At 36.6% G+C, this 25628-nt stretch overlaps 1 protein-coding gene across 2 annotated transcripts in view; it reads left to right on the forward strand.

The window, feature by feature from the left end:
• LOC145297070 (uncharacterized) overlaps positions 1–25628 on the forward strand; it is a 46225-nt gene that overhangs the window by 13288 nt on the left and 7309 nt on the right. Inside the window, exons 1-2 of one of the 2 annotated variants that reach the window (XM_080143298.1) lie at positions 15368–16520; positions 20094–20162. In XM_080143298.1, the coding sequence (XP_079999424.1) occupies positions 15492–16520; positions 20094–20162 (1098 nt within the window). In that variant the 5' untranslated portion in view covers positions 15368–15491. Of the gene's footprint in view, positions 1–15367; positions 16521–20093; positions 20163–25628 lie in introns of those variants that run through there. The other variant, XM_080143299.1, reaches the window with a different exon arrangement.

Here is a 25628-nt window from a genome sequence, read left to right on the forward strand (position 1 = left end):
ACTACTTTTTTGAACAGAAGTGTTCCTAATGCCTGCTCTTGTGCTGCACAAACAAAAGCTTCAGTACTTTTAGCCAGATACCTAGCTCAAAGTCATTGCCATAATCTTTCATCAGCCACTTCTGCTATATCCTGGAAGAACTTTCCGTGCATTTTCTTCCTAGCCAGTAACTCTGCCCTTTCTCTGTCCATACGTTTCATATACTCAGCCTTGGTCTCACATAGCTCCACTTCATTGGCGAAAACCTTGAGCATTCACTCTTCACTTCTAACCACATGCTCCTTCAACAACATCTCCTCAGTTCTAACTCAATCTTTTACACTTTTCAATTCTCTCTCACCATCTGTCCTCTTTTGATACAACCTTGCTACGCTACTTCGAATGTGAAATATACCAAACATTGCTAAAACTTTTCTTGTTTTGATATCCATGGCATGCAACTCCTTGTCAGACCATTTCTAAAATTCCCGTACTGTATCCCAAAACACTGACTGGCCATGCATTCACCACTTTCATTAGGTTTCCTCCATACAATTTCGACTTCACAATTAGTTTCACTCTTCTTAGATACTCCTTCCTGACTTTGTCTTTCATCTCTGTTCATGATGCTTACACTCTCCAGCACTCCCAAATACTTATATCCTGTATCTTCTATTTCTTTCATGATTTTTCCACTTTGCAGCACTATTCCATTCGAATGAACCTTTACTCCCTTTTCATTACCAGCACCGCACATTTACTAATCCCAAGCTCCATCCCGATGTCTTCCGAATATGTCCCTACGAGCTCTACCAGTCTTTCCTTTTCCTTCTCATTTCTACCGAATATCTTCAAATCATCCATAAACAGTAAATGGCCCAGGCATCTGCCACCAGATCCAAAGTTATATTCCAGCTTCTCTCTCTTCAAGAGGATGCTCTGTGGCATCGTTATCATTACAAAAAGAAGTGGAGATAACGAATCTCCTAGGAATATTTTAACTTTAATGCCAACCTGACCCAGCACCTCTCTGTTTTCTGTCAGCACCGTTTTCCATTGAGCCATACTTGTCTCTAAAAGCCCTATCGATAGTTTTTCACGAATCTATGAATGGGGAACCATGTCGTAAGCCTTTCGGTAATCGATCCATGCTACACGCAGATTTCTCTTCTTTCTCTTTGCATCATGCATTACTACTACTACTACTACTACTACTACTACTACTACTACTACTACTACTGACGATGACGACATTTTCCCGTACAGCTAACAACGATAAAGTGGTAAAAACAATATATAACAAACTAGCGGGGGTACCCGGCGTTGCCCGAGTGTTTGTTTCCGGGACGGGGGGGAGTTTTAAAAAATGTTATGGTAGGTAAGTAGGAAGGATCAAACCCGGAGTCATGAGTAAAAGTAGGAAAATAAAGTGTGAAAAAAAAAACAAAAAAAACATCTGCAACGTTAACAGTTCGGCCACCAAGAAAAGTCCATTCCAGTTGTTTAGGAAAAAAAAAAAAAAAAAACGACTACGGTAGGTCGGCGCGAACGTGAAAATATAATGTGAATTGTCCAGCACGCTAACCACTACGCCACAGAGCACTGCAGCTTAGTTTAGTGATTTTAAATAACTTCACATGAAAGAACTACGAAGCCAAACCGGTGTTCTCTTCTCAACTGTTCCTTGTGAACTATCCCCAAACGGTGTTAAGTGGTGGCAGAGGGAGGAGGAATTTATTAGAGAGAAAATATTTTACCACTTCCATTGATCTTAACCGATTTTGGCCGTGACTTCTCAGCAGAAAAAGTATAGAAATCTAAGATTATCGAGGAATTTGAGAAATAATAAGCCTATAACACACCTCAGATATTGTTCTGCCGTTTGTGCATATTATATTTGCATGAAATATCTTGATTTTTAAGCCTATTAAGGTCAAAAAAAATCTGACGGGAAAAAATGAGTTCATTTTATTTTTATATATATATATATATATATATATATATATATATATATATATATATATATAGAAGAATAGAAGAAGAAGAAGAGAAGATAGAAGATAGATAGATAGAATAGAAAGAATAGAATAGAATAGAAAATAGAGAAGAGAAGAAGATAAAGACAAGATAAGTTACTGTTCTATCTAGTTAAATAAGTGTTTTTACTTACTTTAAAATGTTTATCGGTTCGAAAAGCAAATAGTATCGAGTGTTACATGAGAACAAGTAAAATGGACGACACGCGACTCTTATATCTTTGAAGTCTCGATAATGGCTCAAAAACAAAGTATAAAACAAAATGCTGGTAGAAACTCACTTAATAAATGTAATCAAAGGCAAGATACATTACTCTTCTACATGCTCAAAGAATATATTTAACTTTTACAAAAAAACAAAAACAAAACAAAACAAAAAACACTTCGCATTAAATTAAAATAAAAGTTTAAACATGAATTAAAAATTTAAAATATGGCAGTAATTAATTTGCAATTCATAAAACACATTTTTAATATATTTAAAATAGTATTAAAAAATACACTTACAATTTTAGGTCGGCAAATTTTCACTGTCTCTCAGTGGATGGAAAATGTGAAAAATAAATTGCCATTTGCGAAATGGTATTTAATTACCAAAATAATTTCTATTCGTATCTGGCATTTTATTGCCTTATGTTTCCATCCAACTCCGCCTTTTATATATACAGAAATTTTATTTACCAACCAGTACAGACAGATAAACTGATTTCAAAAAGTAATTACGCCAAAACGTGTTGTCGCGTATAGGTGCGAAAAGTTTGATTACACTAAATCTATTAATGCCCAATTCATCTGATGCCAAGACTTTAAAGTTGTCAAAAGATTTTTTCACACTGTTTTGATAACCCCTTGTAAGGTTTGTTACTGTTAGCTAAGGAACCAGACCAAAGCACAAGGACAACACCATATAATTAAAAAAAAAAAGGCAAAATCCCAACACCATAAAATAAATGAATCAAAAACATTAGAAATAGCTTTCATATTTGACTTTAATTTAGGAAAATTAGGTAACTATGGAATAAATTACAATTGAAGATTGGTTTTAGGACCATGTTTGAAAAGGATATAGTTTTAAATAGGATTTAAATGCCGAAAGATACATGTTTTAAAACATTTACACTTCTTTTAAAGCAAATAAATCGACTTCTCTTTGTTATCTGTTCATCCTAAGAACACAGTTATTGTATTTGTTTTTTACAATTATTTTTTTTAATAAAAAGTAGTAAATTAAAATCCTATTACCAGATTAAATCCGCCAAAATACATTTCGATTTATTCGGAAGTATGCCAGCGAGTTTAATGTTTGGTTCATATTTCTAAAAAATTAATTACATTGTGACTGTTCGAAACTTGAAGAATTCGAAAGTATTTAATCTATCGAATAGAAAGTCATTTAAATATTATTTAGAGAGAAGCGCTTAGTTCCTATTTAAAATGATATCCCCGTAAAAACGATCCTAAAATCTATTTTTAATCGATATTTATTCCATTGTCGTTTAATATTCCGACAATCACAAAATTACACAATTTACAGTCGCTAATTTTCCCAAAATTACATAATTTACAGTCGCTAATTTTCTGGTGTCCAATTTTCCGTTGCATAATTTTTCGGATGCCATTTAATTATCAATGTTGTTTGAAAGTATATTCTTGCCAAAAATTTCTATTTAATTTTTAAGCATTTTTTCCGAACATTGTAAATCAACTGCATTCGTGTAAAAGTTACCAAATAATTTATGCAAAGTTTACTTTTTTTAGCTTTCCTTTATACAAGTATTTTAATGTTATTTTAATTTTAATTTTAGTGATAATTTAAAAATAATAAATATCTATCTTTAGTAGCAATAATGAAAAATTAAGTTAAAAAATTAAAAGAATCGTTTTTAGAATCGGAAAATAGGCACAATTTTTTCTGATTCCGATACCGATTCCGATACCCAAAAGATTCCTATTCCGATTAATCTTCCAACACCACTATTTAATGAATATCATTATTTGCTTTTGCTGATGCGATTGTTCGACAATATTATTCGACAAAGGATTATTTTGACCCCAGGACTGAAAAGAAAAGTTATCACACTTTCAAATGAGATTCCTTCGGGATTCGACCCTGCTTTTAAGGAAAGAGATCGCCTTGCATGTTTTTGTTATTTTGTAATTTTCTTGACTGGTATTTTCATATTATTCATGTATTTTTCATCATTAATTATCTGTGAGCATGGTTGCATTAAATAATCAAAGATCTTCGGATTGACGGCTTTACCTCAAAGGCAAGCCGACTGAGCCCCGACTGACATAAAACACGTTCGTTACGGCATGATATTAAAATTGAAAATATAATGACTGTTTTCATGCGTTCCTAAAACAAAAGGTTACAATCCTTACGCGTAGGAAGGTAGTTCTATGATATCAGTACATCCATCCTACCAGATAGAAAAGAAAAAAATATTGTTCTGATATTAGTGTTTTTGGAGACTTGTGGTATATCTTTTTGGCCTCTGTTTTAGGAGTTGCTAGAAGCAGCTTATCCTGCCTTGACAGAATTCAAAATAGACTTCGTAGCTTAGTGGAGGAGGTTCTTTTCTCTTCCCTGCAACCTCTTTCCCACAGAAGAGACGTTGCGAGCTTGTTTCTGCTTTATCATTATTTTCATGGCAAGTGCTCAGCTGAGCTTCAATCTATGGTGTCCCCCTCGCCAACCTTTCACGAAAAACACTCGTCTGGCCAAAATCATTATCAATAATTTCCAACACTCTTAATCTGTGCCTAAACCTAAATGTAGATTCTATGAACAAAGCCTCTTTCTTAGAACTGCACGCCTGTGGAACTCTCTTCTGATTGCTTGCTTTCCAGCTGACTACAATCTGATTGTCTTAAACGTAAACAAGTTCTTGATTAACCGTTCCCCTAAGTAATCCAATTTACAAAATTTCCACTACTTATGTTTACTACGCTATAATCACATTGACTAATGCATACCCATTAACCTTTATCCTTGAGTGGCTTCCGGGCCTTGATAAGTGGTGATTCTAATATATATATATATATATATATATATATATATATATATATATATATATATATACTGACGCGAATAGGAAACAGATTAAGGAATACTGTAGTATCGAATCTTTCAAATATTTTTAGGAGGTAATATTATATGATAATCCCAGCCCAAAAGAGGAATAGTTCAATATACTTGATAGAGCAAATGGAATTCATAGTTTTTTTTTTAAATTTAAATTTCATTCAGAAAAAATATTTTTTCAGAATGGAAATGTATTGTTTGAACGTTTATTGAAATGTTTTTTTGTTTTCTTAACCCATGGATTTTCGATGTAGGACATCTCAAAGGAAAACTCATTAACAAAAATTATATCTAATTCATTATAATTTCTGATTTAAAAAATAATTTTTTATTTAAATAATTTCTAACTTAAAAAAATAATTTATAATTTAAAAAGCAAAACACAAATTTCTCTCACAGAAACTCCCATAAAGGATCTTCCAATTACCACGGCACCAAAATTTCATATCCTTTCCTTGTTTCTGCTTTCATATTCATTTTCTTTATCCTTTAAAAATCCATGGATTTTTAATATATTTTACTTGTATGTACTGAAAAGCAAACTTGTTTCGAATAAGATCTAACTTTTGCTAATGACTTTTCTTTTGATGAGATGAGCCTACATCGAAAATTAATGGGTTAAGGAAAAAAGCTCTGAAATGTATTCTTCGTTCAAACAATAAATTTCCATTCTGAAAAATTATATTTTCCTGAATGAAATTTAAATAATATATAGATATATAAATAATATATAGATATATAAATAATATATAGATATATAAATAATATATAGGTATATAAATAATATATAGATATATAAATAATATATAGATATATAAATAATATATAGATATATAAATAATATATAGATATATTAGTGTATTGCTAGTGAAACGAACTTTGTCCGCGACGGTCGATGTTGTTCATAGAAATACGGTGGGCAGGATGATCGTGGCCGATGTTACCGTAAGAGATTCTGTGTTTCGGGTGGTCGCGGTTCATGCGCCCAGCACCGCTCTCGAGAGGGTCTCATTCTTCGGTCAGCTTGACGCGTTCGTAGACTGTCGGAAGCGGGTAGTGCTAATGGGGGATTGGAACGCCATCTTAGACCCAGAGTTAGATAAGGTAGGAGACGAAGTTAGAGGTTGGGAGAGGTGCGGACTCAGCCTGGTTGATCTGATGGCTAGATGCGATCTAGTCGACAGGTTTCGGGTCGAGCATTCGGGGTAGAAGATGTGGACGTGGACCATTAGCGTTTCCTCCTATCCGAATACTTATTTGATCAGGATACTAGTTAGAATAGGCGAAATAGATTTCCTATCTTGCCCCATGTTCACTTGGTTAGATCAGTCAGACCATAAACTAGTTATGGCCCGGCTAAAGCTAGTAAATATGCCTAAGCTAGATACTGGAAGTTAAACACCCCCCCTTCTGGAGATACAAGATTTCCGAGATCAGTTAAGAGAATTAATTAAAAATGCACTAGTGCGGGCGGTTACCGGGAGTAAGTGGTGGATAGGCCTAAAAGCCAACATTAGAAGCTTCTTCGTCAAGTATGCCCAGTGCCTTGCACTAGATAAGGCCAAGACGAAGAAGCAGCTAAAGCAGAAACTAGCCCGGGCTACGGGGGAGGGTGATAGGGTTAGTCAGGAACTAGCTAAGCAGGACCTTCTTCGCGAGACTAGCGAGCGTTACGAAGGTCAAGTAATCAGAGCTAGGCTTAGAAAGATAAGAAACGAAGCAGTAAACTCTGACGATGACGCGTGTCGCGATATTTCTAGGCGTGGCTCGGACAAATACATTGTAAACATTAGACATCTGGATGGACGCATCCTGAAATCGACTCGGGAGATCTGCGAGGTGTTTCGAGAACATTTCAAAGAGCGTTTTACGCAGCAGCCCGATCATCCGGTCCTTGAGTTTAGCGACTATTTGGCCGATTCTTCCCACCTGAAGCAGGTCAGCTGTGACAAATCACCGGGACTCGATGGTCTGCTATACGAACTGTATTTGAGGCTCTCACCCATGTTTCTACCTTTTCTAACGGATGTGTTCAACCATTGTTTTCTCAGGGATCCATCTCGGGGTAGGTAACCAAGGGAGTGATCAAATTGCCGAGGAAAGGTGATGGACATGGTGTGGAAGAGTTAGACGATTACAGACCCATAACTCTGCTTAACACAGAGTTTAAAATTCTGGCCAATGTCCTGTCGAATCGGCTGCAGGTTGTTATCGGCGAGTTGGTTGAACCGTAACAGAACGACGCTGTGAAGGGAAAATCGATTCAGAACAACTTGCACCTGATCCACACGATCATAGAGGAGGGAATAGATGACGACACGGAAGCCACGCTGATCAACTTAGATCAGTCCAAAGCGTTCGATAAAGTCGACCATCGTCTCCTAGCATCTGTCTTAGAGGCCGCCGGTTTTAAACCTGACTTCTGCAAGTGGATCTCCGTGATGTATCGACAGCCCACAGCTGCCGTGCAAGTCAACAGAAAGCGCTCGAAACCCTTTGTTATCTCTCGGTCGGTTCTTTAGGGTTGGCCGCTGTCGTCCCTGCTTTACGTCCTGGCCTGAAGCCTCTGCTCTGCAAGCTTAGACGTGGGGAGGCAAATTCGGCCCTGCGCGGAATGGTTCTGCCTGGCAGCTCAGCTGCCAAGGTATCTGCGTTCGCCGATGATGTCACGGTATTCAGAGACATCGAGATCGTGTCGGAGGCGCTGGCACAGTACGAAAGAATTACGGAGGCTAAGATAAACCGCAGTAAGTCTGTCGGACTGCTGTTGGGCGCCTGAAGTGGCAACGCAAAACTCCTGGTGCCATTCAGCTGGAGGGATGGCCCGGTTCGGATCCTCGGCGTGTGGTTCGCACCGGGTCTCCAGTTTGATAAGAATTGGTCGGAGGTACGGTCAAAGATGTAGGCTGCGGTCAACTCATGGCTTCCTAGGAAAGTTTCCTTAAAGGATAGAGTCCAGGCTTTCGCCATACACGTCTTCCCTCTAATCCTTTACAGAATGGCCGTACTTCCATTGCCTGAAAAACACCTAACAACTCTTGTTGAACTCTTGTCCTCGCTCATTTAGGACAGAGGAAGACACTGGGTGAGCAGACAAGTCTGTAATCAAGGTTCGTATGAGGGAGGTTTGGAAATACCGGACTTGAAGTGTCATCGAGACGCTGAGAGGCTGGCCTTCTTGAGCCACTATCATTCAAGATGATCAATCGAGGCACCCTGCGATCACTGCCGCCTTTTCCGACCTCATTCTCGACCCCTCTATCGAAAGTCGTCGCAGGCCGCGGGGAGATTCAGCCTTCTTGAAAGAGTGCCGAGCAGCGCTAAAACGACTACAAAGGTCCAGCGACCTTGTGACTGCACCTGTAAGTAAATACATAGGGATCTAGTGGGGTGGGACGTCGACGACTCGCTATGCGCGCGTTTGGGTTAGCAGCAGAGTGAGATCCGCTCTGCGTGGAGTTGGGCGCCAGGTTCGAGTCATCTGAACAACTCGGAGTTCTCTCTGACCTGGCGAGTGGCCTTAAACGCGCTTTCCCTCAACAATATACAATGCAGTCGCCGGCCTTCAAGCACAGACCATTGCTCTTGTAGCAACCAGTTATTGGTCAACCCTTCATACCAATTGTCACTATCCAGTCCCCCTACTCTCTGGGGAGCTGGTCCCCCTTTTCCCCAATCTCTCCACATTAAAAAACGGCCTTGTGCCTAATTTGCTCAGTGGGGAAGCAAATAAATACAGCCCACCTCCTTCCAAGAGGGTTTGGCCTTCGGGCCAAGATCAAAGTGTAGTATCTCTTCCGGCAGATGTTGCACGCAAAAACCATTGTCTTTGTGGCAATGAGTTTTTGGTCCATGTAGGGGAAACCCTATATACCAAGAAACTCTCACTATCCAGCTCCCATTTCTCACCTCTCAGGAACTGGTCCACATTCTCCTCCCCCCCACTCTCTTCACATTAAAAAACGGCCTCATGCCTAATTTGCTCTCGTGAGTAACAAATAAACACAGCCCACCTTCCTCGCAGCAGCCTTGGTAATGTTTTCAATATATCTATTCCAGTTCATGTTCCCTGTAAACGCAAGGCCGAGGAGTTTAAAGGAAGTACTTTCGGGTAATGTTCTTGGCCATGGCTATTGATTGTAGAGAAGGTTTCTTGTAATTATTGAAGGAAACAAGCTTAGTCTTGGCAACATTGAAGGTAACCATTCATTTTTGTCCCCATTCCACTATAGATTTGAGGTCATCCTCTAGCTTTTCTGCCATTTCCTTGGATATGTGTTCATTGTTTTCTCCTCGTGTCTGTTATAGAGATGTGTCATCAGCAAATATACCCATCTCAGAAACAATTTTATCAGGGAGGTCATTTATGAATATCAGGAATAATAAAGGTCAAAGGATATACCCCTGAGGTACTCCTGCGTTTATATCATATTGTTTAGATGGACAACCTAGGGTTTTCTCTTACTTAAGGAGGATTTAATTACATTATGTATTCTTCAAGTCATACTACAGTAGCGGTTTTACAGCAGTCAGGAAAAGTTTGGAGAGAACTGGAGCAACCTCAGCGGAGAATATTTTTAATAGCACAGCCGGGATAAGATCCGGTCCACATGCTTTTGAGGTGTTTTTTTATAATATCATGTACCTGAGAAGGGGTGATTTTCAAATCATCTAGTGTGGCGTCTGTCCGTAAAGGAAAGTCATGAAGAGGGTGGTGTACCGGGTCCAATGTGGAGTTAGAGGCAAACCGACTGGCAAGTAGGTTAGCCTTCTTGGTTGCCGTGTAAACAACCTCACGAGTGTTTGATATTAGGTGAATCGTTGACTGCACATTATTTACTACACTGCTGTAGATGTTCCAAAAATCATGGGTTCCTAATTTCTGTGCGTCGATGCGTTTTATGATGGTTTCAGTGTATTCAGTCTTTGCTGTCGCTATTTCTCTCTTACAATTACTTCTAGCTTCTATATACTTCTGTCTTTTTTTTTTTTTTTTTTTTTTTTTTTTTATTCAATTTTCACCCCAAACAAGGCACAGTGCCACTTTGAAGCAGGGGGCTACTATTAGGGAATTAATTAGCGGGGTCATTATGAAGGGAGAAGAGTAGAAAGATGTTTGTTAACATTACACTTGAACTTCTGCATATCATTGCAGTTGGGAAAGCAGAATCCCGGAAGGGAGTTCCAAAGACCCGCAGTTCTGGGGAAGAAACTATTGGAGTAAAAGGCTTTCTTGCACCTAGGGATCTCCACTGTAAAGGGATGAGACTTAGTAGCTTGTCGGGTTTGTCGGGGGTAGTTACGTCGGGGAGGTACAAGTGTTTGCAGTTCGTCAGAGCATTCACCATTAAAGTATTTGTAGAACAGGCAGAGGGATGCAACATCTCGTCGATGGGACAGAGGTTGAAGCCCAGATGACAGTTCAGGACCTATCAGGTTTGCGACTCTTTTTTGAACCCTGTCCAGGAGCGAGAGACAAGCAGCAGATGCACCAGCCCAGATGTGACAACAGTACTCCATACATGGGCGAATGGTTGCCTTATAGAGGTATAGGATACTGGCAGGCGTAAGTAGTTTTCTAGCACGGTAGAGGGAGCCAACCTTCCTTGCAGCAGCCTTGGCAATGCTCTCAATGTATCTATTCCAGTTCATATTCCCTGTCTGTTTGAACTGGACTTAATGTCGGTTGAAATTGCGGTACGCATGCTGCCTTTGAGCAATGACAGCTGCACAAGTAGAAGTAAACCATTGGGGAGAGTGGGGCTTGCTATAGAATTTCCGTGTGGGAACATGTGTTTGAATTGCAGTTTTCAACCATTCAGTGGTCTCATTTGCGCACTGTTCAGCTGGAAGAGAAAAGATATTTCCCCATGGGGCATCTCTGATGAGATCCATGATGGCTTCCCAGTCATCCTTTTTGTAATACCTTGTTGTTTTGAGCAGGGGGTCTTCAGTTTTGGATCGAGAATTAAGGACGATTTCTACCATTATCACAGCGTGAACAGCATTCCTGAGTGGGCATCCGTTATACAATCATCGGGAACTGTGGTCAGAAAGAGATCTAGATGTTGATCGTGCTGGTCTGGGAAACGTGTCGGAAATGTAACCGTCTGTGACAGGGAATGAAATATAGAAAAGCTATGTGTTGTGCTACCAGCTATGTCTATGTAAGTAGAGAATCCAAGCCAGTTTACAGGCTTGGATATATATATATATATATATATATATATATATATATATATATATATATATATATATATATATATATACGTAAATTGAATAAAATCACAACCTACATGAATAGAAATTCACTTTTTTGGCGTTAAAAAAATAATAAAATAATATATATATATATATATATATATGTATATATATAACTACTTCATTTACTCACATAAATAAACTACTTCATTTACTCACATGGATGAAACGCCGAATATTCAGTGTAGCTTAATCGCCATATATATTTTATAAATTACTCATTACTATATATATATATATATATATATATATATATATATATATATATATATATATATATTTGTGTGTGAGTGTGTCTATTTTGAGAAAGGAAGGTAGTATTTGATCAATAACACAGCTGGCGAGCCATAATTTAATGTACTATTTTGTGTTTAAATCCCGGAAACAGTGTTTTATCGTAAACAACTGATGATCCCTTTGAGAACTATTGTTTGTTCATGTGAGTAAAACTATTTAGCGATGCAAGAAATTAATTACTTTACTGACTAAATAATTTTACCACAAAGAACATTTTTATATAGTTATAAAGATTTAAAAAAAACCCCCAAGACTATATATATATATATATATATATATATATATATATATATATATATATATATATATATATATATATATATATTATTATTATTATTATTATTATTATTATTATTATTATTATTATTATTATTCATCGGATTTCTGTTCTCATTTTGAGTGTGATTTTCACACCGTTTATGTCGATGTAACTTCCGACCTTCTTCAGGTGTATTTTGTCAAACTCGGGAATGTTTCTGTTGAACTTGGGAATTTGAACGGAATTTCGAGCAGTAGCTAGAGTACTGGGAAAAATCAATTGTAAAAGTGATATTCCCAGTGATTTCTCAATGTGGGCGACCGAAAATATACATTTGCGAATTACTTAGGACCTCTATCCAGTCATGGCTGAATGAACAAGAGCACGCTACCCCCGTGAAGTAAATAAAAGCTTCCGCTCGAAATTCCATCCAAATTTCCGAGTTCGACTGAAACATTTTCGAGTTCGACAAGATACACCTGAAGAAGGTCGGAGGTTACACCAACCGAAACATTATAAAAATCACAGTCAAGATGAGAAGAGTAGTCCGATGAATAATAATACAAATAACCAATCCTCATCTAAAAAATTCAGAAACGTCATAGCGTATCTATATATTCATAAAAGTGAACGTGTCTGTGTGTGTGTGTGTGTGTGTCTGTGCGTGTGTCTCTGTGTACATTTCCTTACGCAGTAACTCTGTCAACTTTTAGTCTACAGACTCGTAATTTGATATACAGGGTACTGAGATTTGGAAAAATCTATATTGATTGGTTGTCGGCCAGAAATTTGGCTGTTAAAGGGTCAAAGTTCAACGATTTGACCTTTGAGAACTCTATCAAACACCTCCGACAATTTTGGGTCTAAACACTTGAAGTTTTAGATATAGGTTCGTTGGACATGGATCTAACTTAATAACTTTATTTGAGCCCAAAAGAATAAACGTTAAGGGGTCATAATAGGGGTCAAGTTTAAAAAAAAATGATCGTTTCTTTTTTTTTTTTTTTGCTCAGCATACACCCCCAAACACCCGGGCAACGCCGGGCACCCATGCTAGAATATCTATAAAAGTAAAATTTTCTCTGTGTGTGTACATTTCCCTACCAAATTACTCTGTCAATTTTAAGTCTACAGACTCTAGATTTAAGATAAGGGGTATTGAGATTTGGGAAAATCTTTTTAATATGTTTTCGGCCAGAAATTTGGCTGTCAAGGGGTCAAAGTTCAACGATTTGACCTTTGAAAACTCTACCAAACTCCACCGCCAACTTTTGTTCTAAACATTTGGAATGTTAAATGTAGGTTACTTGGACATAGATCAAACTTTTTAATTTGATTTGAGCTCAAATGAATAAATATTAAGGGGTCAAAATTGGGGTCAAAATTTCAAAAAAAATTTACCTCGGCGATCTCTACCGAATTACTTAGCCAATTGTTAGTCTAAACATTTGAAATTTTACATAAAGTGTATTCAGCAGAGGGCAAGATGTATAATCGAGTTTTGGCCGACAATTCGGATGCCAAGGGGTCAAAGTCCAAAAGATTTGACCTTTGCTGTCTCTAGCAAACTATTCAGCCAATTTTGGGTCTAAACATTTGAAATTTTACATAAAGGGTATTCAGACATGCAGTAAACTTTTTATTCAGTTTATGGGCGAAAATTATTGCTGGCAAGAGGTCAAAGAGGTCAGAGTTAACCTTTGCAAACTCTACCAAACTCCTCCGCCAATTTTGGGTCTAAACACTTGAAATATTTACATGAGTTAAACTTTTTAATATATATATATATATATATATATATATATATATATATATATGCACATAAAGTTATGAACAGTACCTAGGGCCCAGGCAAAGCCGGGCTGAACTGCTAGTATATCTATATATCTATAAAAGTGAACGTGTCTGCCTGTGTGTCTGTGTATCTGTATACATTTCCCTACGCAATAACTCTGTCAATTTTCAGTCTACAGACTCGAAATTTGATATACAGTCTTGAGGTTTTGGAAAATCTTTGTGATCGGTTTTCGGCCAGAAATTTGGCTGTTAAAGGGTCAAAGTTCAACGATTTGACCTTTGAGAACTCTACCAAACTCCTCTGCCAATTTTGGGTATAAATAATTGAAATTTTAGATATAGGTTCCTTGGACATGGATCTTACTTAATAACTTGAGTTAAGCCCAAAACAATAAGGGTTCAGGGATCATAATAGGGGTAAACGTTTAAAAGAATGCGACCTCTACGGTCTCTACCAAATTACTCAGACAATTTCTGGTCTAAATATTTGAAATTTGACATAAAAGGTATTCAGAGATAGGACAAGCTTTTTAATCGGTGTCGGTCGAAGATTTTTAGTTACCAATATATAAATGTATGTATGTATGTATGTATGTATATTTGCATGTCTGTCTAAAACTTTTGACAGAGGCGACGGATTTTACCAAGATCAGTATCGTTTTGAAGTTCGAACTGACAAATATAAAAAAAATTGGCTAAATACATTAATATCTTTACCTTCAACTGGTCATTTTCTACAGCAGGGGGGGGGGGTCGTTTTTTCGCCGATATTTTTTAAAGTCATCCTCTCCTTTCGATTATCTAGCCTTAATTTTACCGTACGTCACTTCCGGTTTGGCGGTAGTCGTAACAGCAAAGACGTCAGGTTTGTTCCCGTTCTTTTTCTCTTTTGCGGTACGGGTTCGAGCCTACCTTCCTACTACCATTTTTTTTATTTTTGCTCAACATACATATCCAAACACCCGAGAACGCCGGGCTGAAATGCTAGTATATATATATATATATATATATATATATATATATATATATATATATATATATATATATATTTATTTGTACATCTAACGTTCACAACACACACACACACACACACACATATATATATATATATATATATATATACGCACACACATATATGTGTGTCTGTGTTTTGAATATTAGATGTACAAAGAGATGATAATATGATATTGCATTAATTTTCGTCATTAGTTTTCCTCAGGATTGATATTTCTCTTTTGTTTTGTATTGTTTGACTTGCTCATAATTTTATCGATTACACTCTCTTTTCATATTTTCAGAGTTACTTCCATTTGCATCCGATACCTTTCGTTATTGTTACAGTATACAATCAGTTCATGCATGCAATACGTTGCTTTTGACTATAATACGATATAATACGAGGCTTTTTATTATAATATATAATAGCCGGAGTATCAGGGGAAAACAACTTTATTGTATTATACAGATAAATAAATATTCCGCTTCTAAAATATGCTATTGTTTATAGAGACAAAATACGATACGCTCGTAGATGCATCATGGAGGTTACTTTATATGACGTCAATGTACGCACGCACCTGCAGATATATAACAGTCCGCAAACTAAACTCTAACTCATTTTCTACTTAACCAAGCACATTTCCACAAGTATTAACGCTCGTGCTTTCCTCCTGCTGAGTAATACTTATTTTGAAGCAGTTAACATTATCATTTCCACAAAGAGAGGAACATTTTCTAATTAGCAAAAATTATATTCTGATACATAAATTTCAAGATGAACACTGTAGCTCCTTTCTCCCATGAAACATCTCGCGATAAAACAAAGAGTAAAATAAAAGACACAGTGTTGGCCGAAGGCATTGAACTTATTTACAAAACTTTAACGTTTTTGCTAATCAAATGGCGCAGGTCATCGTCTCAAGTCTCTTCTGAACAAAAACAACCCAAACAAATCGGCTTCAAGATTCTCTCTTATTTGATTCATATAATTCTAATTCTAAATTCGATGAGAATTTGGTGCATCTTCATGGACAAAGATGTACGAAGAGAAGAGAATCTGCTATTTGCACTTATCATGGCGTTTTACGTAAGTTTTATTGGATTCGTAATTCTTCATCGTTTGCTTTGCTTTAAGGATTTTATCAAATTACGAAACCGTCTGCTTGATCTAGAACTTTATAACAACGACAAAAACAAACTGATATGGATGAATCAAAAAATAAAACCGCTCATTTTTTTTCAACTGATCAGCGGTATAATTTTAACAATAATTGCCTGGACAATATTAATTATGATACCGGAAAAAAATTCACCAATTCGCATATACACGTCATATCCAATAACGGAGGAAAGTCAGGCTTATTTTATCGTCTCAGCTTTGTTTATATTTCTATGTGGCATTAGTGGCACTTGGGGCAACTGTATGGTTGGAATCATTGTGTGGTTGCTTTTATTCATTAGAAAGAAGTTCGATTGTCTCGCCGATCAATTTCGACGTAATTTCCCTCGTGGTAATGTCACCTCAAAAAACAATTTAAGTTCTGCTGAAAGAAGCGCTCAAATTTATGAAATCTACGAAGCACACGATAATCTGTGTGCCGTTCTGGAATCCGTGAATATTTGCTGTCGCGATTATTTCGGTTTTATTTATTCTTTTGAAATTCTCCAAATATGCATTTTAACTTACGGACTTATTCATGATTTACTGGGCACGTTTGAAATATTTTATTTGTCTTGGGTTGTGTTTTTTCAAACGGTTGGAGTCTCTTACATGATGATAAAGAGTATACAATTAAAATCAAGCGTGAGTATTTTCATATTACTTATACTTCTTTTTTATGATTAGTTGTCCATGAGTATTGTTGAATCAGATGATTAACGATCATTGGGTTGATGATTTTGCATCCAAAGTTCAACCTCTTGATCCAGGTCTTACCTTAACATTAATTTTAACCAACTTGATCCCTTCTGACCTCTACTTTCTCTTTCTGCATTAACGTTTTTTTCCCTGCTTTCTTGGATGAGATAATTAAAATAGTCCCTTTAGCTGCTTTTTGTCATCACAATACCTGCCTTATCGTTTTCAATTCGAATGTAAACAAGTTCTTATTAAAGAATTCTCTTAAATAATCAAATTTCACCATTACTGATCATCACGGTATTGTCTCACTGCTCACCTGACACTTATTAACCCTTATTCTCGAGCGGCTTTTCGGCCTTGATGAGTCTGGACTCCCTACTAAAAAAAAGAGACAAAATATTTGCAGGTGTCAGTCGATATGATAATACTCTAAGACATTGTATGTTCGTGCGTACATTATCACCTTTCACACATATACAAAAAATTAAACCTTTCGTGATGACTGATATCTCCAAAGTGTAAATAAATCTTACGTTATCCATTTTAAAGTGTCAACATAAATTATATTTTTCCGTCGACTAAAACTTTAAAAGTAAATTCATTAAAAAGTGACATTTGTTTTATTGATTAAAATTTTTTTTGTCTGACGACTATTTTTATGAAAAAAAAAAAAAGAAAAGGAATATTTGTTTCCAAAATAAATAAATCGTTCCAATTTTAAATCTATCTATATATCTATAAAAAGGAGAATGTGCGCGTGTGTGTGTGAGGATATTTCTCAACCTTTATACTCACGAATTTTTGATCTTCAGACTTGAAATTTGATATGTAGTGCATTCAGACACGTGGAAAACGTTTTCATCCGGAGAAAAATGCTACTAAGGAGTCAAAATTGAAAACTTGGTACATGGAGGCTCATCGGATTTTTATCTGTTTATCAACTGTTTTATGAATGCGCGACCGTGAAACATGGCAGCTTCTTTATGTTAAGAATGTTGCAAAACACTATCATCATGTCAAACTGGTGAAATGGTTATCGTACTTGACTCACTTTCTTAAGGTTTTGGTTTCGATCTCAGCTCGAATACTTTTTTACTTACAACAAGTGAATTATTTAGAAAAAAAAACATAATTCTCGCATGCACATGTCTCAATTTCTGTATGAATTAAAACATATATATGCGTATTTTACGACCGGGTAAGGCCGGGTGGCCTGCTAGTATCTATAAAAGTGAGAATGTGCTTGTGTGCGAGGACACTTATCAACCTATATACTCAATGAACTTTTAATCTACATGCTTAAAATTTGGTATATGGGGTATTCAGACATGTGGAAAACGTTTTAATCTGTTTTCATTCGGAAAAAGGGATACTAAGGAGTCAAAATTGAAAAATTGGTATGTGGGTTGATCGGATTTTTATCTGCTGGTCAACTGTTTCACGACTGCACATGAACGAATCGTTCACATTATATTAAGAATAAGATGGTTTTAAAACACTTTTTAAAACCGTGTTAAGCTGGCATAATGGTTAGCATACTTCACGCCCTGGCTTTAGATTTTGGTTTCGATCTCAGCTTGAGCATGTTTTTACTTAGAAGATGTGAACTAATTTTTATTTATTGCGGACTATTATCCTCATCTTTTCTTAGTTGTTTCACGACGTTTCGGCCAACTATCCCTCTGGCCTTCGTCAGGTGGTAACCACGAATCTCCTGACTGCATTCACTGTATTCCCTGCTATTACTGCCTTCCGTAGTTGTTGTCGTTTCACTACGTTTTTTTTTTTTTTTTTTTTTTTTTGTTAAAAAGTAGGCCTCTGGCCGGCTTTGGGTAGGATTGAAACCGCTATCTTCAGACAATTCTCACCTGGAACCGTAGAAGGCAAGAGGAATAGTGGGCCGAAACGTCGTGAAACAACTAAAAAAGATGATGATAATAGTCCGCGATAAATAAAAAAATATTAAATGAATTCCGATTAAATAATATAAGAAGTGAACTGTTTCATAAAAACGTAATACTGACATGAACATGTCTCAGTTTCTTTCCGTTTTTTTTTCGCTTCATTTTTAAAGGAATTTAAAGTTACGTTTAATTCCTCCGGTATTTCTGTTTATAATAAATAAGAATTCTGCATTAATTAAGATATAATATTTATGCATATTTTACAACCGGCCTGCTAGGAAATAAATAAAGAGGCATCAAAACTATGTAACGGATTTTAAACGAAATTGCATCTACCACTAGCCCCTCCCTCTTGGATAGGTATCAAAAAAAAGTTTTCAATATAATAGGTCCCATTTTGTCAACTAAGCTCCAAATCCTGTCCCATCACCCCATGTTGCATCTCTGTGTCTGCTTTATAAAAAATATTTTAATGGAATGTGCTCTGATGAACTCGTTGTTCTTGTGTCCCCCCGACAAACCCGCTTAGCAATAAAATCTCACCCCATTCACTGTTGAGGTCCCAAATGCCAGAAAGCTTTCTACTCTAATATTTTCCCCCTAGAACTGCTAGACTGGAATTCCCTAACTGCTACCTGCATTTAAATTTCTGCACATTAGTACAGCAATGACTGTATTGGTATGCAGACGTTTAAATGTTATATAATTCAACATCTTGTTAATATTTCTTAGGTGTATTGCCAAATAGTAGCCTCTTACGTCCAAGTGGCGATATGCTTAGCTAAGGGTGAATGTGAGTAAAAAAGGATTCTAGAGATAAAGTTTAGTAACATTATATCTTGATTTTAATCTTCGTAAGGGGACATTAATGGCACAAATCTATTTTGTTCGGCCAATTAATTTATCTGTCATGACATGAGATGGATTCTATGATTGGAATCCTTTGAGATGAGTGAATTATTTATTTATTTACTTGCGGATTGTTATCCTCATCTTTATTGGTTGTTGTTTCACGACGTTTCGGCCAACTATTCCTCTGGCCTTCGTCAGGTGGTTAACCACAATGGGATAGGAATGCCGAGTATCTTAACATGATATAAAATATTAGGTTGGTGTAAAAAATAATGTCGTCTTTTGACGTTTAAGTTCATTTGCAGAAAAACGACATTATTTTTGCATCAACCTAATAATATATCATTCGATACGGACGCGACGATGGCAGACCAGATAAGAAAAGAACTTGAATTTATAAGAACAAAAAATCCAGCCGTGATCGACCTTCGGGACCCGTAGTGCAATGGATAGCGCGTTGAATCTCTGCGCTTCCAGGTGAGCATTATCTAAAGGTAACGGTTTCAATTCTACCCAAAGCCGGCCAGAGGATTAGTTGATAAAAAAAAATCCTTGTTGAGGCGATAACAACTATGGAAGACAGTAAGTACTGAGGATATAATTGAGAGACTCAGCGGTCCTATCCCACCTGACGAAAACCAGAGGAATAGTTGGCCGAAACGTCGTGAAACAAAGATGAGGATAATATATTCGCAAATATATAAATAGCTAATTTTGTGTTTTTATTATGCAAATGACTAATCATTTTTTTCCATCGTAGGCACACCAATTGACCGACGACTTGTACGCAATTGACCTCCGAAATTTGTCCTCCGAAGCATCATTAAAGGTAAGAATTATTTCAAACTTTGTCGCATTTTCTACAATAGCCAATAGAAAAAAAAAAGAAAAAAAGAAAAGAAGATTAAAAAAATTAATTTAAAACAAATAGATATTACCAAAAGCAAGATACTCTTCTACTTAGCTCAATAACTTCTGTGTTTGAATTCATTTTTAAGTATTTATTTGAAGGTGCCAAGTCTGTTGAAAAACAATACAGTTTAATTACAGTACTGTCGAGCCTTATAATCGCTCAAAAATTGAAAATTAAACAAAATATTTGTAAAACACTACATTTTCGCATGATTAGTAACATTTATTGGATGTATTTCTAATAGTATTTTGTTGAATTGTCGATTTTTGAGCTCCACACCGCTAGAAAGAGGACCACAATTTTTCATTCCAAACAGACTTGAGACTACTTTCGTTTCAAATTAGATAAAATATATAAGATAGATTAGAATAAGTTAAAACATAGAAAAAATTATTCATGTAGGTAGAAGAGTAACTTATATTGTCTTTGGTAATATTTATTTGATACCAATATTTATTATCAAATTCTGACTGTTACGAGTACCCCCCCAAATGTAACAACAGTATGGCGCCTTAGGGCGTAATTAGCGTTTCTCAACCCAAGGGGCCACGGACCTTTGATAAAAAACATGTCATTCAAAATGGAGAAAATTGCAATGTATAAATAAGGTGACAAGACTTCAGCCATGAAAAAAGTCATTTTTTTTACTGATGTTCCCCCCCCAAATAAGGCACAGGACCACTTATTCATGAAGGGCTACTATTTGGGATACTATTTATGGAGTTGAACAGCGAGATGTCTGTTCATATTACACCTGAATTTCTGCAGGTCAGTATAGTCAGGGACGCAGGTGCTCGGGAAAGAATTAAAAAAATGCAGTAGTCTGAGAGAAAAAGCTATTCGATATGGCATCTAGGGATCTCTACAGTACAAGGGAGAGATTTTGTTGCTTGTCGAGTTTGTCGGAGGTATTGTAGATGAAGGTATTAGTGATTGTGTTTGTCAGAGTACCTCCCATTAAAATACTTGTAAAGCAAGCAAAAGGATGCCACGTTTAGTGGAACCGCTAGATAGGAAATTAATTGATTCGGCTTGGGTTTCGTATCCTGAAATTTTCATATACTGAAGGTGTTTTATACGTAAAATCGCCTGATTTGTTCCAAGACGAAGCGGGAATAAGAGATCTGGTCTCACGAGGTCAACAGCAAGTGTGTCATTTTCAGCAAATTTTCACTTTGATTTATAACCTTTAAAGTAACTAAATAAACAACATATAATAAAATCTGCATTTTTTGTTGTAGTGCAGGGGGCCACGAGTGTTGAGATACTAAGTAAGAGGACAACGGATCATCAAAGATTGAGAAACACTGATTTAACCCATCGTTTCTAATCGTATTGTAGTGTTGATTATCGTCAACTGACAATCTCAGTAAGCTTTACATAAAATCCATTGCTAAAGTCGTATGATCTTTCTATCGCCCCAGAAAGTACCTTACTCCTGTCGTAATCCTCTACTTCTACGGAAGCTAGATACGCCCTAAGATGCCGCACTATTGTTACATTTGGGGAGGGCTAGTCGTAACATTCTCTCATACCTTTAAAGAGTATAAAATGTACTTCAAAATCTAGTGGGGGGTGATCTCTTCCCTTCTATACATCCTGTTTGTCACATCGAGACATTGCTAGTTTTTCTGTAATCTAACGTTATTGTCATATCAAACGCTCGACTGAGCTCCAATCTCTGGTTTCCCCAAATAAAGCAGTCACAACAAAACTCGTCTAACATCAGCCACTGTCAATAATTTTCAGTCTTCCCTCTGTGTACCTAAACGGAACTACCATGAACAAAGTTTCTTTCCAAGAACTTTCCATTTGTGGCATACAACACGTAGGTTCTGCTTCCCAGCTGAATACGACGTGGCCAATTTTTAATTCTAATGTTAATAATCAAATCCTGACCATTTAAACATAAAAATAGGAGGTTTTACCTTTGAAACGCCTCTCACACGACAAAGCACGCTCCGGAGACCCATGCGCAGCCATCGTTCATCGCTGTCAAAAGTGTATCAAAGATGTTGTTGACTATGTAGAAAGAAATTCTGAAGCATAAAATATCGATCGTTTTGATGACCCCACTCCCGTGTTAGTAGCTCTTCAAGTTTTTGAGTTAAAAAATAGGAGAATTTTGGAACGACGTTAGTATTTTTGATATATATACAAGTTATGTTGGGAATTGATAAAATATAGTATTGTTATAACATCGAAAAAAGTTTGGCGGTCACAATATTCGATCTATGCCATTTTTATTTACTCATTGTCACTCCAAACACGACATATTTTCCCTCGAAACTTAAAGAGCCGCTAGTTGTAATCATGACGATCAGGAGACTTCGGATGTTTGTTCGCAGTTCTTTTAAACTGCTCCAGGTTAGTACAGTCAAGGAAGCAGGAAGCCAGAGAGAATTCTAACAGTCTGAGGGACGAAACTATTAAAGTACAAAGCTTTCCAGCATATATAGATCTCAAATGTAAAAGAATGGGATTATCCCGCTGGTCGTGCTAATTGGTAGTATGTACATTGAGGGGGTACATGTGCTAAGAGTTCATCAGATCAGATTCTATCAAATCACATGTAAAATAGGCACAGGGATGCAACATTGCAGCGATGGGACAGAATTTGGAGCTTGGCCGATAGTGCGGATCTATTAGATTTGAAACTCTTTTTTGGATCATGTCTAAGTGGAAGAGACCAGATATGGCAACAATACTCCATGTATGGGCAAATTGTGGCTTTATAGATGTATAGAATACTTTTTGGTGTGAGTAATTTTCTAGCACAGTAGAGGGAGCCCATCCTCTTTGCAGCAACCTTGGCTTGGCTAACGTTATTGTCATATTAAACGCTCGACTGAAAATATGCATAATATACTTAAGATTTAACAATCAGGAGCACATTTAGTCGATCCATAGCGTATAGCGCGCAAAGCCTCAACTGATTTTACAACAATGAAATTATATTTTTCATTTCTCTCTTTCTTCATTGAAAGAAAGAGAAAGGGAGTGAAAGAGAGAAATAGAGAAGGAGAGAGAGAGCGAGAGAGCGAGAGAGAGAAAGAAAGAAAGAGAGAGAGAGAGAGAGAGAGAGAGAGAGAGAGAGAGAGAGAGAGAAATATGCATTTCACGCAATGTTATATTTTTCAACTTCAGATATCCGCGTGTAAGTTTGACGTTTCTTGAATTATTCTGACACTGGTAAAAGTTTCATAACACTTGTCATTCAAACCCAACCGACATGATCTAACGTTCCCAAACCCACAAAACACCTGCATGAAACGTTTTTAACTTCATCACAAAGTCAGACACAAGGTTAGAAGCTAGATATAGGGGTTATTAATGTAGAAGCACCCAGCTCCCTTAAAAGGGGCTACGTCATTGTGCCATTAACAATTTATAATATTTACAGTATTCAGTGTAATATTTGCTACAGTATTTATTGCATTTTATTATATTATTTATCAAATTTATTATAGTATTTATTAAAATGTTTATTAACAGCACTTCTCCAGATGTGACAACAGTATTCCATCTTAGGACTATCTTATTCTCATAAAAGTAGAGGATTGCGTCGGGAGTGGGACAGTTTCTGCAATGAAAGAACGATCCAACCATTCTGTCCATAGAATTTAACAACGGATTTTATATAAGTATCAGTTTCAGATCTGACGTGAAGGTCAGTCTTAGAAGCTTATAAAAGTAGGTAATTTCCCAAGGGGAGAGTTATTCGTTTCAATCGGGACAAAGTGATAATCCGAGTGTTGGTAATAAAAGGAGAGAAGTTTGGTGTCAGTTACCTTTTTCCTATTACACTGCGCGCTTCAGGAAGAGAGAACGACAGAGAGATCTTGACCATTAATGCTGTTCGAAGTGTTGCTATAAATAGTTGTGTCAACAAATTATCTTGGAATATAGTTTGGGAAATCATTGACAAAGACCAGGAAAAGACTTCTGGTCATCAACGATTATTTTATAAGCCTATCAGAGAGAAAAGATTTGATGGTCGATAATATTTCAAGATATACCATAATTAAAAATCTTTATAGACCTTTACACCAATCTCTATCAAATGCCTGTGATCTCCAAAGAGCTATTACACTATAAACGACGCCTCCGTTAATGGATTCACTGATCCTGTATGAAATTACAGACAGCACATCAGCTGTTGATCTTGCAGCCCGAAAACCATATAGCTTGTCACCGTGTAGATTGTTTCTGTTGAAATGATTGACAACTTCTTTATTTATTACGAATTCAAGCAACTTACTCATGGCGCACATGAGACTGCTATGTCTGTACTGAATGCAAAAACAAACAAACAAACAAAACAAAACAAAAAAACAACAAACAAACAATCTCCAGTATTTTTAAATACTGGCCAGTTTTCCAAGGTGATGGAAAGCATTTCTCTTTTAAGCAACGATTGAACAGCTTTGCAATAATAGGAGTTAGTTCCGGTTGCAGCTTCTAAAACACTATGTCAAAGTCAGCTGCCTTGATTGATAAGTTTGCAACTTTGAAACAGATATATGGCTGTCGCTTATATGTTTATCATCATAACGAAACATTCAGGTTGAAAGCTGCCCTTTTCGCAAAGTGTAAAATTTGATGCAGAGTTTGTTTATGGTTTTATCAGATGCCGAGGAAATCACCTCTGATTGAGTGATCATTGTTGGAATAGACACCTTACATCTGTTCAGGATATGAACATCTGCTTGTTATTCACCAAAACTCTTAGAAACCAAAAATTTGCCAAGCCACTCATAATTTAACGGATCGTACATAAGACTTTCTCGCGTTTTTAATCCCCTTTACAATATTTGCAAGCAGTCCTAAAAGCGGATTTAGTTTCAAAACATCAATTTCGTTAAAAGCAAACCAAATAGAGATTTTTAAGAGCAATAACAGCAGCACATCCAAAGGAGCATAAAGGCTGTTTGTTTGATTTCTGTCAAAATTTCTTGGAGCTCTCAATAAAAACGAACAGTCAATCAGTAATATTCGATGTGACACGATATTCTTGTCAAACATGGAGTTCAGATGAATTTCTGATATCAAAGAACTAAGGCTGTCCCAGTAAACCATCAAGTATCGATACATTCTGCGATCGTAAGTCTTATTGCACTTTGTTTTTATCTTAATTGATCGGAAGATCCAAGCGGAGATATAACAATGTTCAGGACAAGTCGTCAAGGAAAGATCAAGAAGACTTTCAAACTCCCTATTAGCATTAGTTTGTCAATAATTTCTGTTATACTATAACAAGGGAAAATCGTGATAAAGACTTCCTTGGTCATGTGTCTTGTTTGAGTGGACTAGCCATTCAACATTGTTTAAAATCATCACAGATATGAATGCTGACAGAAGAGTAAACATACAACATATGGT

The sequence above is a fragment of the Euprymna scolopes genome, chromosome 17, assembly GCF_053919585.1.
Source record: "Euprymna scolopes isolate OS-2025 chromosome 17, ASM5391958v1, whole genome shotgun sequence".
NCBI classification, from domain to species: domain Eukaryota; kingdom Metazoa; phylum Mollusca; class Cephalopoda; order Sepiida; family Sepiolidae; genus Euprymna; species Euprymna scolopes.